General features: G+C 40.4%; 1 protein-coding gene across 2 annotated transcripts in view; it reads left to right on the top strand.

The window, feature by feature from the left end:
• Window positions 1-11,502, top strand: part of Ankrd13c (ankyrin repeat domain 13C) — a 46,919-nt gene extending 35,417 nt beyond the window's left edge. For both annotated transcript variants that reach the window (XM_032897111.1, XM_032897109.1), the window contains 4 exons: window positions 3,435-3,514; window positions 4,894-4,992; window positions 7,276-7,376; window positions 9,366-11,502. In XM_032897111.1, the coding sequence (XP_032753002.1) occupies window positions 3,435-3,514; window positions 4,894-4,992; window positions 7,276-7,376; window positions 9,366-9,496 (411 nt within the window). In that variant the 3' untranslated portion in view covers window positions 9,497-11,502. The remainder of the gene's footprint in view (window positions 1-3,434; window positions 3,515-4,893; window positions 4,993-7,275; window positions 7,377-9,365) is intronic.
• The last annotated feature ends 5,168 nt before the right edge of the window (window positions 11,503-16,670 follow it).

The raw sequence follows: 16,670 nt of genomic DNA, 5'->3' as shown, positions 1-16,670 counted from the left end.
AGGACTAAGGACAGGAGGCTTGGGTGCTTCACCTACAGCAGAATGACTGAATTGCCTTAGAATAGTGAGAGAACAGGCTCTCAACAGTCCATGGAGAGCGTGTGTGTGCTTAGAAAGTTGAGCATATCAACCATATTTGAAGTGACTACAGTATAGAAATATTTCAGTTAAAACTGGGTAGGGCAAGTTAATATGTTACCATCCTCTTCTTGCCAAATGCTTCTTGTGTTTCTTAGTCTTTTTTTTTTTTTTTTTTTTTTTGCCTAGAATCAGAACCCTGTTAGTGTTTGTATAGTCACTGGTTCTTTGTCAATAGGCAATAAAGGAAACAGCAGAAGCAACTGGACAGGGAGTCTCAGTTTAGTTTGGCAGAGCTGCTGCTTTCTCTGTGTACCTTCCTGACTGTTGTGATTTGCATATTATTAAAAGCCTCTTTTAAAATAGATTTTGTTGTGATGGTGCCTATTACTCTGCTTGTTTAACATTGGGGATAAGTGTATGGAACACTGTATCATACAGAAGAAATTCATGGGCTATTTGCACAAGCTGATTGCTGCATACACACACACACACACACACACACACACACAAACAAACACACACCCACACCCACATATATAACACAGTCTGGGGGTTAAGTCTATAGACTTGATTAATGCCTATTTGAACTAAAAGTAGGCAACTTGATTTTCATAGAGTTACATGAATTATAATCTAATGTATTTGGATTGTTAAAGGGCTCTTAAAATGACATGTTACACAGATGGAGTTTTTTAAATTGAAATTAAAATGTTTTACTGGATGTAGCTATGGACTAGAACAGCCTAATATGTATGAAGTACATAAGCTTTTCAGAAATCAGCTTGTAAACTATTAAAGGCTTATTTTGGCTTTGGCTTGTTGGGGCAATTTTTGGCTTAGTTTCTAGTGCTGGGAATGTCTGTTTAGAGGCTGTTTATCACAGATCTTGGTAGGACAGGAAAAAGACAGGGGGTTTTGGTTTATTTGTTTTGTTTGTTTTGTTTTGAGCAGTGTCTTACGATTCTCCTAAACAGGCCCAGAAAACCCAGTTAGGAATTTATAGACAAATCCGTAATCCATTGCTACATAAAATTTGGTTTGAGAGGTGTGTGTGTGTGTGTGTGTGTGTGTGTGTGTGTGTGTGTGTGTTTGTGTGTGTGTGTGTGTGTTGCTCGGTCTAGAACACTTGGGTTTTTGTGTATAAGGCAGCTTTTAGCAAACCCTAGCTGTCAGTTCTGTTGTCCAGCTCCTTAGTGGCAGTTCCTGTTTGCTATACAATGCCATGAAGGATGGGTCTTCTGTACTGCTTGATATTCAAAGCCAGTTTTTCTTCTGCATAATCACTTTTGCTTTGGAACGAGGATTTGTGGCCTTTCCAGGCACTTGTTGCAGCCTGTTGAAACAAGCCACAGTTTACCAATCTCAGTTCTTGCTGGGATATCTCCCTTTGATTAAAGGGACATATTAGTAAGAGAAAGATGGGGGAAAGGTGAGCCAGGTGGTACATGCATGTAATCCCAGCTCTTGAGAGGTGGCACCAGAAGGATTCGGAGGAACTTGAGGCCAGCTTGGGCTTCCTGAGACTATCTTTAAAACAACCAGCATAAAAAAAAAACCTTTCCTTTCTCTGACCAGGGTGTGGTGTTACTCTTGGCTCTCATTCACTCTATTTCTTCCTAGCAGTTTTTAGTTTGCACTGTCTCTTCCTAGTTAAGTTCCTATTGCTGGCTCATCCTACAGTGATCTAAACTCATATTTAACAGACATTGAATTCTGACTTACCTTAAAGACAGTTAACAGGTTAACTGTGTTATTGTTCTCTCCTTTGCTGTTTCTTACTGTAGTTGAAATAAATAAATCAATTCATATTCTTTACCTTTGATTCTCCTTACTTTAAAAATATTATAATCTATTTAGGATTGGAGGTAGAGGCAGGTAGATCTTTGCCAAGTTCAAGGCCAGCCTGGTCTACATAGTGAGTTTTGAGACAGGGCTATTTTGAGAGACCCTGTTTCAAAAAAACAAAACCAAAAAGATGAAAGCCTCCATGAGTCTGTAGAGCTGTTTTCTGTGGCTTCATTTAGCTTGCAGTGTTTTTTGAGCCAGATATAATGCTGTTTGTTTACTTGTGTTGCTGGAGGCTCTTTTGATCGCAGGGGTTTGGGGTTGTGAGAAACCTGAAGTAAATTTCAGCTCTGTGCCTTCACCTGAGCAGTATGAATAGACCCAGACTTAAATTTTTTTGGGGGGGAGGGTGGTGTTGAGGAGGGGGCAGTGTCAGACTGGCTTTGAACTTAATGTGTGGTGGAGGTTGAACTTGATCCTCTTGCTTCCATTTCCCAGACACTGGGATTGCAGGTGTCTCTGCTAGTTTTAGTGACTATGACTCTGATATTTTTTTCCTGTTGTCCTGCTCATTGACATTTTCTCCATTTTCTCTCATTTTCTTCCATTGCCTTAAGTTTTTTTTTAAGCCAGTAACGTTGCATTTGTCTGTGCTTCTGAATCTAAGATAATGCCTGGAGACTACTGAAGAAGAGGTAGTCTTAATGTTTACACTGCCAGGGGACTATGGTGGGATTAACCCCTTAAATATATGTTGAAGAGCTTAGATGAACCAGCACTTAGATAGTTTGCTGTTTTGTGGAGTGTGCTGGCATGCTGTATGTCACTAAACACCCCAAACCCAGTTTACTGTCTTTATGAGGCAGTTTTGTCTGGACCTAGTGTGTTCAAGCTTTTGACATCTCCTCCATAGAGAAAGCACACAAATAGCAAAGTACAAGGAGGTTTATTTAGAGAGAGTAATAGGAGACTGCGAAGGGACAGTGGCCTGCCTGACCTAGAGCACCCAAGAGCCACAGATAGTGTTTGGGGCTTCCTTCATGGAGCCGGGGAAGAAGTGGTTGCTAGAGAAGGATTATGATGGTTATCTGTTTTGATTGACAGGCTTGATTGACCTAGCTCTCTTCATTGTCCATGCCCTTTACCATAATGCTTCTGATGTTAATCATATGCAAGCCTAATCATGCATTGGCATCAGATGGCAAATAGGGCTTTTTATAAAAAAAACTACTCAAGATGACAGTCTGCTTTACTGTGTGTTACCAAGCTGGATATGTTTAGGACCTGTTTGAGTGGAAACATAGGTGTTATGGAGGATTGCTAGGGACGAACCAACTCTCTGTTTTGTTTGGAGTAGGGTGTACCTTCACCTTGATGATGGTGTGGGTGCTAGGTTGCTAAGTGCATGGTTAGGAAATGGGTGCATGTAGCTCAAGCAAAGAGGAATCCTGGGCTGCTAAGTTTCCCCTATCTTTCCTGCCTCTGAGTGTTTTAGCTTTACATTGTAAAATGTGATATTTCTTCACCCTGCATTCTATACTCTTTTTGTCTTTTTCTCTTATTGGCAGCCGGTTAGAAGACAGTCCCTTACCCCTCCTCCTCAGAACACTATTACGTGGGAAGAATACATATCTGCTGAAAATGGAAAGTAGGTGGTGTTTTTTTTTTTTTTAGTGTGTTTTTTTTTTTTTTTTTTTTTGGTTTTTTTGTTTGTTTGTTTTTTAGGTTTTTTGGTTTATGTTTTCTGAATTTCTAGGAAGAAAAAATTTTAAAGCAGTGCTTTAAGATACAAGAGTTCTGAGAGGGTATTATTGGTGTATTTTTATCTGAAGCTATTGTTCTAACTTTAAGAAATATAAAATAAGCATGAAAAAGAAGCCTCCCAAGTTATGTGTGCACTGTGAGTCTAGAGCTTTCTTTTTACACCCCTTCTGCCAATCACATACACTAACCAACAAGCAAGAAGCCTGTAGGACTTGTTCAGCCTTCCTTGTCTGTCAGACTATGTGTTCATACCTATGTTGATGCTTTAAGTACTTCCTGTTAGGCTGTTCCAGTTTGTTTCCTCTCTGCCTTCACAAGCTAGGTCTTGTCATTCATTTCATTGACTTCTCAGCATTCTTCCATAACCCTTTACTTACTGCCATATTGTTAACTCTTGGAGAGGAGTTAGGCACACCATTACTGTTCAACTTGAGTTGAAGAGCGATGAATATGTTTATTTTGGCTCACCAGTGTTCCTCTTTGGTGGACAATAAAATAACTCCCATTGTATCTACCCTTCTATGCTCAAACAGAAGCTGCCTTGATTTTTCCTCATTGAAAGGCATGCTATGTTTACAGATTTTCATGTTCTGTTCTGTTGTTGGCATGTTGGACCTTGTCTTTTTGTGAGTGACTATTACTTTGACTAGCCTTCATTAGATGTCCCAGCAGGTCAGAGGAAACTATCATGTAGTTACTTGTGGCACGTGCCAGAGAACTCAACAGAACTTTGAAATGTGGCAGGATAGCCCAGTCACAACTTAGTGGGATAAGGCAGGTCCCCTTTATGTTATGACTGCAAGGGAAATTATTTTGAGATAATTTCTGCTTCCTTCAACTCAACCTTGTCTGCTCAGCTTATTCTATGTTTTTCCTCATCATAGCCACACACACACCAAAAAAGGATATTTTCAATTTGTTATAATTTTAACAATGCATGTGTACACAATTTTGTAATCACAGTGTATTTTATTGTTGAATGCTGAAACTATAGTAGATAGGGAAAGAGATTGATGAAATGATTTTTATTTTGTTCCTAAAATGGTGTTTATTATTAAAATTAAGTTATATTCAGTATGAAATTCCTTGAGTATTCATGTTATTTTCTGAACTTTTAAATTGTTTCTTTTATCTCATTTCTTATAGACAGTCTGTATTTACATATCATAATATTTCTGTAGACAGGATAAGAAAAGTGGAAATATTTGTGAGCATTTATAAGTTCTTAACAAAGCCCCCTTAACAGTGTTCTTTCTGTTGTAGGGCACCACACCTGGGCAGAGAACTGGTGTGCAAAGAGAGCAAGAAGACATTTAAAGCCACTGTAGCCATGAGCCAGGAATTTCCTCTGGGAATTGAGTCGTAAGTATGCTGTTGATTATGATAGGTCCCAAGAGATTCTAACGGGCATCAGTATTTGCATCTGAGGTGTTGAAATATAAAAAAAAGCAGACAGACTCAAGACAGGCTCAAGAGTGTGTGCACACACCCATAGATTTTCTAGTTTGCAGAAGTATCATTTTCTATAAATTTTGGATAATCTCAAGAAAATTATTAAAGCAACACATGCTTGTAAAAAATCTTAAAGCATAGAAATTTATGGAATAAAAAGATTATTATCTTTTAGCACATTAGTTAGATTGTCTTGTTGACTATACTTCTGAATGCGGAGCCAGGAAGTAATTTGTATTTTGCCATAAGAGTTTTGGTGTTTTGAGCTATGGTGTCTTAGATTCCAGCAGTAATCATGTTTCTCTCCTCCCCACCCATCTTGGAATTTATAATGCTGACCTCCTGTCCTTTGTTTCGTTGTTCTTTTACTGAAAATATTCTGTTTTCAGTCTATCCCTATTGAAAACTGTACTGCAGAGCACACCTTGCATTCTACCCCTCCAGGCCCATCTACACCAGACACTCCTTTAGAAACATTGAGTTGGGAGAGATAGGTGTACGGGAGGTAGGTGCTGCAGCTCACGTTTGATAGGCTGTGATCTCTGCTCTTTATGAAAATGTACTGGTGAGGAGTTGAAGGATCCATTTACTATTTTTCGCTAATTCATTTCCCCTTTTAACCTGGCCCAACATGGTGACTTTTTTTTTTTCCCCTAGAGAAGGCAGCAGAGTCTAATTTTCAACAAAGTCTGATCACAATCTCTGTCTTTGCCATCCTCAGGCTTTAGAAGGAGATAGCCTGTTGTGTAGAGCCTCTGTGTAAGCCAGAGGTCACACGTGGGGAGAATCTCAAGGCAGTGTGAAAAAGGAGTTAGAAAACACGGGCAAATATTTGGGTTCTCCTGACTCTCTGATTCCTAATAATGGAATTCAGCTGATTTTACAGAGTGTCTTGAGTTAACTCCAGAGATCCTAGACATGAACAGTAGATAAATCAGTATATGTGACCATTGTCATAGGAACAAGGGAAATTAAGGAATCCTGAATACAGAGGGTAGACGAGAGTCCCTTCTACAGCAGAAGAGATTTCCTGTTACTATTCCTGTAACTGCTATGGAAAAGCACATCAAGAAAATAAAATCAGTATGATTAGATCACTCCTGAGTTGAAGACAGAATGAAATAAAAAGAGATGGAAAAACCAAAGGAATACCAACCTTAGCAATTAACAGCAATATCAAAAACCAAATACATCAGACACAGTTGATGAGAGTAGATGTGCCTGAAATGAAGTTTTGACAGCAGAGTAACAGGTTAGAGACATGACTGAGAACAGAGCTAGCTTCATAGAAGAGCTCTCACTAGCCTCCAAGTGTGGCTGAGTTAGGATTGGGAAAATTTTACCCATGGTCTCTATTTGTAGCCTATCCCCCACCTACTAAGAAACAAATCTAAGGTATTTGGACAGTTTTCCACCCACCCGTAGTTTTTGACACATAAGAAAGGATAAACTATGCTCAGGCCCACAATCGTCTATTATGGAGGTTTGAGACTGGACGATCAGAACATCAAGGTTTGCCTGGGTTACAGAGTGCAAGACAAGCCTAGAAAAGTTAATGGGACTATATGTCTCAAAAAATTTTAAAGTAAAAATTGAAAAGAGTGCTGGGATTAAATTCAGTGGTGAATGCTGCTGGCCTAGCATGCATGGGGCCACAAGGAAAACAAAAGGTAACAGAAAATAATATAACTGTGCATCCAGCTGTTGATTACTCTGTAAAGGAAAGCAGTGATCTGACATGTGTCTAGCTGTTGGTTGTTAGCAAGGAACTGGAAAATATGCCCTGTTGGAAGAATCATAATATGGAATAAGCCAGCCAGAGGAGCAAAGGGTTTGTTGTCATGTGACTGCAATGGTGGACACAGAGGGATCCTGGACTCTACAGAGCATTCTGTATGACCTGAAAGTTATGTGAGCCAGGATCATAAGTACTAAGATTAATCCATCATAACCCAACAGTGAAGCTCAGTCACAAAAATAGAAGTTCACTTCAACCGTGCCTCCCAGAATGACTGAGTAGCCTATGGGCTTTAGTAACAGTGTCCTCAGAGAGCTGAGAACAGCACTCCAGTGCACAACTGGAGCCTTTCTTCCTCAGTGCTTGGGGGGTTAATCTGTGAAGTTTGACCCATGTAGTTCAAGAACATCATTACAGACATGAACCATGGAAACATTGCTCTTCTTTATTTTCAGATTATTGAATGTTCTAGAAGTAATAGCACCCTTCAAGCACTTTAACAAGCTTAGAGAATTTGTTCAAATGAAGCTTCCTCCTGGCTTTCCTGTAAAATTAGGTAAGACCAAAAAAATCAAATGGAATTAAATAAGGTGTATATTTTAAAGGGCAATGAATATACTAGTGACTTCATAGTAAGTTTTTTCTTTTTAAGTGCATTGGTGCTTCTGTTTTGTTATGTGTATGAAATGCCTGAGAAATAACAGTACCTGAGACAAGATCGATTTCTGTGTGATTCAGATGAAATATAAAGGACACAGGAGCACTTCCTGCAGGAGGACATGTGTGAACATTTTAGGCTACTAAAAGCTAATAAGGAAGCACAGAGATGACAAAGCAAAAGCATCAAGACTTGAATTGTGTAGATTGCACAGCAGCGGGGGTGGGGGTGTGGGGGGTGGAGGCAGGGAGGGACGGTTAGGAAAGCTGTGCAGAGGAGAGTTGGCATACTAGTTCCTATCCAGATTCCAGTCAGTGAAACACAGTCAGTATTCACTTGGGAAGTCATCAAGTAGAATTCTGCATAGCTTACTAGGGTTCTCCCTAGTAGCTGTTACAGAGTGCCTTCAGCACCAAGAATGCACTGTGGCGCTGGAGTCTCAGAATAGCACTGTCATCAGGGTGGTAACTTTGCTGACTTTTAGCCTGGTACCTTGAGTTTCAGCAGCTTTTCAAATGCTGAAAAGTGGCATTCGTTTCTGAATTTACCTTTCTGGTATTCTTTCTTAGCGCAGGGACTACCTAATGACTCTTGGGTTGATGTCCCTGCAGAGACTCTTAGTGGGCAGACTTGGGTCATAACAGCTGAACTATTTTGTCAAAGAATGATAATGTATTAGCAATTATTTCCTGTGGGTTGATCTCAACTCCATGTCTCCAGAACCACACACATGTGGTGCATATAAGCACAAGAGCAGAGGGACCAGAAGGTCTTTTAACTCACTTCTGGTCTGACAAAGGTACAAACACCTTAGTGCAGAAAAAGATAGTTTTCTCCCACACGGTGAGAGTGATCCTAGCACCTTCAAGGCAGAGGCAGGTAGATTGTTAAGTTCAAGGCCAGCCTGGCCTACAGTGTAAGTTCCAGGACAGCCAAGGCTACATAGAGAAGCCCTGTCCGGTGGTGTTGGTTGGGGGTGCGAGTCCCCTGTCCATCTACCTACCCCCCCATTCCCCCCCAAAAGCCACAAAAACCTAAGTAGTAAGTCTTCCCTTAACTTACTTTACAAAGAAGTTAAAGGTCAGTCTTAAATGTGATTTGTAAAACTTTTTAAAGAAATGAGCAAAGAATTTCTTTTTAAAGAAATGAACAAAGTATTTCTTTTTAAAGAAATGAACAAAGTTAAAGGAAATTTAAAGATTTAAAGTTCTTATAAGCCTTACAAAAACCGGTTGGTCTGAAGGCCTGAGTTTGCTGACTCCTGGAAGACTGTCTCTCCAGCAATAGGCATCAGTGGAAGCTGGGAGCATCCTTCCCCTCTTCTAGCATGAGACTGTTTCTGCAAACAGTTTCTGCTGATTACTAACAGCAGCTTTACTAAGTAGTTTCTTACTGTGGATAGGCTCTTGGGTTGGCTTCCATAGACCCACTTCAGAGGCTGTTCACAGATGGAATCTGAGGCTCCTGAGTAAAGTATGTTAGGCATCAGACCAGCTTCTGTGTGGGCTGTACTGTTTCCAGGAATTAATCAAATAACCAGACCAGACCTCACCTGCATATAGACATCAACCTACAAATGTAATCTCCATCTCCAGATTCACTTTGGGCCAGAAACCCTTTTATATTGCTGTGCTAAAGCAATATGGTGTTATCCAGTGATAAGGTTCTTGAAGCAAAGATGTCAAGGTTTACAAAGCTGGGGGGTGGGCTGGGGTGCACCTAACCAGAGCAGCCTGGGGAGCAGCTGCACAGCCCCAGGCCCGAGCCTTGGAGCTTTCTGCATAGCCTGGGGAGGTACAAATTGGGTTGTTGTGGAAATGGAGTTGTGTGATGGATGGTGACTGACTCCATCTCACCATTTTTTACATCTAATTGTTTGTTCTCCAGATATACCGGTGTTTCCCACGATCACAGCCACTGTGACTTTTCAGGAATTCCGATGTGATGAGTTTGATGGGTCCATCTTTGCCATCCCTGAAGACTACAAGGAAGACCCAAGTCGTTTTCCTGACCTTTAACTGATCCCGAAGAGCAAGAGGCTTCAGGAGGCAGGGACTGACCTTCCTTCAGCAGATCACACATCAGTGATGTGATGAGAAACTGACCTCTAATGAAACATCCACAGCTTCCTGATGTGCCATTCATTCCTCTTTTTAAAGTCACTTCCTGTCTGTACTAGTTTGACACCCAGTGACCCTGAGACCTTCCTATGTAAAGCAGCTGTGAGTGCTGTGATTTGTTTTTAAAGATTTTTACACTTCTTGTTGAAATATATATCATATGAATATATCTATAGCTATATCTAAAACACTCCTGGACCATTAACGTCAATTCCGTGTCTTAAGAGATATGAAGCCCTTTGAAATGCGTCACCTCTATCAGGTGGCATGTATAAATGTTCCTTTAAACTATGTTTTCATCATCATGTATAGTTCTGTAATTTGAATGTTTAATCAACTAGAAGGAATGCAGTTTTCTGAGGTGAACAGAGCAGTGGTAACTATTGAACAGTTGCATTTACAGCCTGTTGCAATACATTCCGAGGGAACACTCCTGCAGGGAATGCGGTGCCCCCACCCCCACCCCACCCCACCCCAGCACCTTGATAACAGTTGCATTTACAGCTGCAGTGCATCCCGAGGGAGGGCTCCCTGCAGGGGATGCGGTGCCCCCAGCACCTTCATGCAGCTCATCCTGGTGCTCTTCGTTTCACCTGAATCCTTTTTCAGTGGAAACTGTTTGTTACTGATCTTCCTTTCATAGAACCTCAATTTTTTTTCCTAAACTTGAGTTTAAAGGTCCTTGTTCTGTTGATAGGTACGGTAACATGCTTACAGCTAGCCCTCTCCTAAGTATCAGCACTTTAAACAAATTCCAAATTTTTAAACTTGCTTCCTAGTAAGTGCACGTAAGTCAGATTATTTTTAATGGAATATGGATGCATTGGTGTCAATTTTAAAAAACAAAACAAAACAACGTATTTTGGACAATTATGTATGTAACGCTTTCAAAATAAGGTAAAAACATTTTATATGCTACAATATATTTGTTATAGGCTAAAAGTCCAGAAACACACATGATTGAAAGTTCATTTTTTTCTTTTAAGTCACAGGAAAATAACTATTGATTTGTCTCCAGAGTATTAAAATCATGCATTACTCATTTTTGCACCTAAAATTTGTCATATTTATTACAAGATGGTTTAAAGAACCAAGAATGAAAATAAATTAGAATAATGTTCAAATCATAACAGTATCGTGTTGTATTAAAGACTTAGCTAAATGTTTGTGTCCTGATGAGATGTGTTATGGATGCACCTGTCAGGTTGTTATAGAATGTTTAAACTTTGACCAAGACTTTTATTGAAAGATGACGTATTTAAAAATCCAAAGTGTCAGCCGTAAGATATTTATCTCTTTACAGTTGCATCTCAGATAGTGATACCACCTGGCATATGTTGACATTTTATTTTTTATAAAAATGATTGCATTCAAAAAAAAAATCAAAGCCCTAATCACTCCAGTAAGTGATCTGTTCAGTTTTAAAAACTGAGAAGCCCAAAGCTAGCATGATGGAATGGAAGTTGTCCCTGCCAGACAGTGGCTGATCCAGTGACTTAGCTACTCAATTAATTCTGTTGTCAGTCATGAGGTCCAAGGTTCTGAAAGCGAAGTGATCACTGTTGCTTTAGGCTCCTTGGCTCGAACATAAAGGAAAAAATGATAAATTTGCAGCTTGGGATTTAGAATTTCTTAACATATGTGAATATTTTGCTGGGTTACACTGGAGATAGGACTACTGAAAATTGTTGCACTGGATTGTACTACTGAAAATTGTTGCACTGGATTGTACTACTGAAAATTGTTGCACTGGATTGTTTTGACTTCAATTTTTCTTTAATGAATAGTAGAATCAGATTGTCCATTCCAAAATGTTTTTTCTCTGATCACAAAGAACAAGTGTATCTCTTATGATGGTGGGAAAAAAGGAGTTAATTAATGCAAATAAACTTTTCACAATATTACTTCCATGACATGCCTGTTAATCCTGTTAAGAACATCCGTATTTTTGTATAATCTAACAATATTTGAAATGTAGACCATGTAAAATTCTATATAGTAAAATTTAAAGTTTAAACTGGTAGTAGGGGTCCCATTTAGAAAGGTGTGCAATACTACATCACTCATGTGACCTCTGTAGATATGGTTCCCATGTCCAATGTGATCTCTGTAGATTAGATGTTAGTTCCCAACAAGAGACTTGTCCTCAATAGACCTTCTTGGACAAAAGAACTGCAGTTCATGGAATGTATATGGAAACGAATGTATAGCAGGTGTCATGGCTGAGTTAAAGTTGTGTTGATGGTTTGGAAGCTTGATTATTAGCTAATAGCAAGCAGCTGAATACAACACTATAGTTTCACAGGAATAAAACTGGGCTTTCAAGGCAGGTGTAGTGGCTCTGCATGCCAGCTCTCTTGGAGGCTAAGGCAGCAGGATCAAGGACAGTTTAAGGAGACCCTATGCCAAACTTAGGTAAATAGTGGTTAGAGATGTAGCACTTTCGCTGCATGCTTGCCTTATATGAGGTGCTATGTTCAACCTCTGCTTTCCACCGAGTCTACAGCAGACAGTGATCCGGTTCTTTGAGTGGAGGTCGGGGATCCCATTTTGCAGTCAACAGTTAAATTTGCCCACAGAAATGGATAATAAATAGTATTAGCTGATACCTCTAAGTTTCACAGCATGCCTGCAAGTTTTAGATCTCATTGCCCGAAGGGGTTAGCTTTGGATAAAAGCAAAAATGGTGCTCCTTTTCAGCTTGCTCTGAACCAGCACTTCTAACCCCTTTGCCGCACCCTCAGCACATACAAGCCTATATGCATTCAGTCATGTTAGCTATTCTATAGTCATTCAGGCTTTAATGTTTTTCAAGTGAATATGCCTTTAAAGCGTAAGTATATATTAACAGGTAATCCCACCAATCTAAAGGGTAACGTTGACTGGGTGGTAGAATTTTTTTTTTAATTTTTATTAGATATATTTCTTTACTTACATTTCAAATGTTATTCCCCTTCCTGGTTTCCTGTTCATAAGCCTCCATCCTTTCTCGGTTCCCCTGTACAGAAATTCCCCCATTCATCCCCCTTACCGCACCCCCCCACATTCTCATGCACTGGGGGTCCAACCTTGGCAGGACCAAGGGCTTCCCCTTCCACTGGTGCCCCAACAAGGCTATTCTCTGCTACATATGCAGTTGGAGCCCTGGGTCAGTCCATGCAGTCTTTCCATAGTGGTTTAGTCCCTGGAAGCTCTGGTTGTTTGGCATTATTGTTTTTATGGCATTGCAAGCTCCTTCACCTCTTTTCTTTTTTTTTTTTTTTTTCTTCTTTAATTTTGTGAAGATATTTTCTTGCCCTTTTTTTTTTTTTTCCGGAGCTGGGGACCGAACCCAGGGCCTTGCGCTTCCTAGGTAAGCGCCTACCACTGAGCTAAACCCCAGCCCCTCCTTCACCTCTTTCAATCCTTCCTCTAATTCCCCTCTAAGGGGACCTATTCTCAGTTCAGTGGTTTGCTGCTAGCATTCGCCTTTGTGTTTGCTGTATTCTGGCTGTGTTTCTCAGGAGAGATCTACATCGAGTTCCTGTCAGCCTGCACTTCTTTGCTTCATCCATCTTATCTAGTTTGGTGGCTGTATATGCTTAGGCCACATGTGGGCCAGGCTCTGAATGGCCATTCCTTGAATGGCTGCTCTAAACTTTGCTTCCATTGCCCCTCCTATGGATATTTTTTCCTCCTTTAAGGAGTGGGAGCATCCACATTTTGGTCATCCTTGAGCTTCCTGTGGTCTGTGGAATGCATCTTAGGTAATTTGAGCTTTTTGGCTAATACCCACTTATCGATGAGTGCATACCAAGTGTGTCTTTCTGTCATTGAGTAACTTCACTCAGGATGATATTTTCTAGCTCATTATTTGCCTATGAATTTCATGAAGTCATTGTTTTTGATAGCTGAGTAGTATTCCATTGTATAGAGGTACCACATTTTTTGAAGGGCATCTGGGTTCTTTCCAGCTTCTGGCTATTATAAATAAGGCTGCTATGAACATAGTGGAGCATGTGCCTCTGTTGGTAGAATTCTAGAGAACAATTCAAAGGTCAATTTTTGTTCATTCCTTTGGGATGACGCAGCAACAGCTCAAGACTTCTGACCTAGGTGTCTTCCAGAGTCACAAGAAAACAAGATGTGGGCCATTTGTCTGCTCTGTGGGATCCAGCCTATTAGAGCTACCAGGTCCCCTGCTTCAACTGCCTGGTTCCACCTGCCGTACCAGTTAGAAAGCTCAGTCATTAAGAATCAAATACACTTTCTAAAAACCAAAACTGCTTTTCTGGTTACTATTACACTGAGTCTATGTAATGAGACATTAATTTGGGTGCCTAAGTATTTAAAAAGATAATTACGTTTACCATTAGAAAGCTAAATCTGTTTGTATCTAAAATATTGGAAAACAAAAATTCCATCTGATGATGGATTTCATCCTGATGAAAGACTTGCAGAACTCCACTTGTGACTTTTAACCTTCCATTTCTCATGCAAAAAACAAAAACTTCTACCAATGAGTTTTAAAGAGAGGCACCATTCTGATTAGTGGCATATTCTGCCAAAACAGTAAATTATAGCTGGCTACTTTCTGGGTTCTTTCACTTCCATCATTATATAACCGCCTAACACTAGATAGGAGAGGGGGAAAAAAAGTAGGGAAAGATGTTTAGACTACTTCCTGCTCATTTAGGGGTGTCAAGTTCCTTGGGGTTTGCTGTTCCCCATCAGGTTTTCTGATTTCTTCTAAGAACAACTAAGGCATCCAATGACCCCTCCCCCTCCATGGGGGCTATTGCATGCATATACCCTTTGAAGCATCCCTAGAATTCCAAATGTCATACACAGAATTATCTGCAGCTGGCAAAATTGCCCCTATTAGAACCAGACAATCTGAAGGAGCCCCATATCCCACACCTGGGATTAAAACATTGTTAAAATGTTTTTATAAGGAAACTAAAAAATGTCATAGTAATAAGCTGCTTGTTTGAAAACAGCAGATATCACTTCTCATAGAGACAGGGTGGGGTGTAGTCAGAACTCATCTTCCCATAAGGCACACCTACCACCCAAGAGAAAGGAATGCTGATTGTTTCTGGCATTCCTCAGTTAAATATTAGTTTTAAATGGCTGCTTCCCATCAACCCAGGCTTACCATCCAGTTATCATGTTCACAAATTGCACCGCACCGCCTGAAGTTTTTTTTTTTTTTTTTTTTTTTATTAACTTGAATATTTCTTATATACATTTGAGTGTTATTCCCTTTCCCAGTTTCGGGCAAACATCCCCTCCCCCCCTCCCCTTCCTTATGGGTGTTCCTCCCCACCCTCCACCTATTGCCGCCCCCCCCCAACTGTCTAGTTCACTGGGGTTCAGTCTTAGCAGGACCCAGGGCTTCCCTTCCACTGGTGCTCTTACTAGGATATTCATTGCTACCTATGAGGTCAGAGTCCAGGGTCAGTCCATGTATAGTCTTTAGGTAGTGGCTTAGTCCCTGGAAGCTCTGGTTGCTTGGCATTGTTGTACATATGGGGTCTCGAGCCCTTCAAGCTCTTCCAGTTCTTTCTCTGATTCCTTCAACGGGGTCCTATTCTCAGTTCAGTGGTTTGCTGCTGGCATTCGCCTGTATTTGCTGTATTCTGGCTGTCTCTCCAGAGCGATCTACACTTCTGCACTTCTTTTTGCTTCATCCATCTTATCTAATTGGGTGGCTATATATATATGGGCCCACATGTGGGCAGGCTCTGAATGGGTGTCCCTTCAGTCTCTGTTTTAATCTTTTGCCTCTCTCTTCCCTGCCAAGGGTATTCTTGTCCCTTTTAAAGAAGGAGTGAAGCATTACATTTTGATCATCCGTCTTGAGTTTCATTTGTTCTAGGCATCTAGGGTAATTCAGGCATTTGGGCTAATAGCCACTTATCAATGAGTGCATACCATGTATGTCTTTCTGTGATTGGGTTAGCTCACCAGGATGATATTTTCCAGTTCCAACCATTTGCCTACGAATTTCATAAAGTCATGGTTTTTGATAGCTGAGTAATATTCCATTCTGTAGATGTACCACATTTTCTGTATCCATTCCTCTGTTGAAGGGCATCTGGGTTCTTTCCAGCTTCTGGCTATTATAAATAAGGCTGCGATGAACATAGTGGAGCACGAGTCTTTTTTATATGTTGGGGCATCTTTTGGGTATATGCCCAAGAGAGGTATAGCTGGGTCCTCAGGCAGTTCAATGTCCAATTTTCTGAGGAACCTCCAGACTGATTTCCAGAATGGTTGTACCAGTCTGCAATCCCACCAACAATGGAGGAGTGTTCTTTTTCTCCACATCCTCGCCAGCATTTGCTGTCACCTGAGTTTTGATCTTAGCCATTCTCACTGGTGTGAGGTGAAATCTCAGGGTTGTTTTGATTTGCATTTCCTTGATGACTAAAGATGTTGAACATTTCTTTAGGTGTTTCTCAGCCATTCGGCATTCCTCAGCTGTGAATTCTTTGTTTAGCTCTGAACCCCATTTTTTAATAGGGTTATTTGTCTCCCCTCTTGGTCTAACTTTTTGAGTTCTTTGTATATTTTGGATATAAGGCCTCTATTCTGTTGTAGGATTGGTAAAGATCTTTCCCAATCTGTTGGTTGCCGTTTTGTCCCAACCACAGTGTCCTTTGCCTTACAGAAGCTTTGCAGTTTTATGAGATCCCATTTGTCGATTCTTGATCTTAGAGAGCAAGCCATTGGTGTTTTGTTCAGGAAATTTTTCCAGTACCGCCTGAAGTTTTACTGTGACTTTTAAAAACTAAGCAAAATAAGAAACCTTTTTCTAACAAAACTACTTTTATTTTACCACCAAATACTGACAAGAACTTGGGTGTAGTGGCAGTGAACTTCCATTACAATTGCTTACCAGGTAGAAGGCTTCACAGCACCACCTTTGTGCAGACTCCAAAGAAATGTCTTTATCTGCCTTCATGGCAGCATCTTAACCTGGCACTAGTTTAGGCAACAGGATGAACTTTGGATATAGATTTGTCCTGGGAACTGCCAGTATTTTACTTCTTTTGTACAGAATTTGCCATGTTGCCACATGGTTCTT

This window comes from Rattus rattus, chromosome 3 (assembly GCF_011064425.1).
Source record: "Rattus rattus isolate New Zealand chromosome 3, Rrattus_CSIRO_v1, whole genome shotgun sequence".
Taxonomy (NCBI): domain Eukaryota; kingdom Metazoa; phylum Chordata; class Mammalia; order Rodentia; family Muridae; genus Rattus; species Rattus rattus.
The sequence above is the reverse complement of the archived record's forward strand: the minus strand, read 5'-3'. Positions and strand labels throughout refer to the sequence as shown.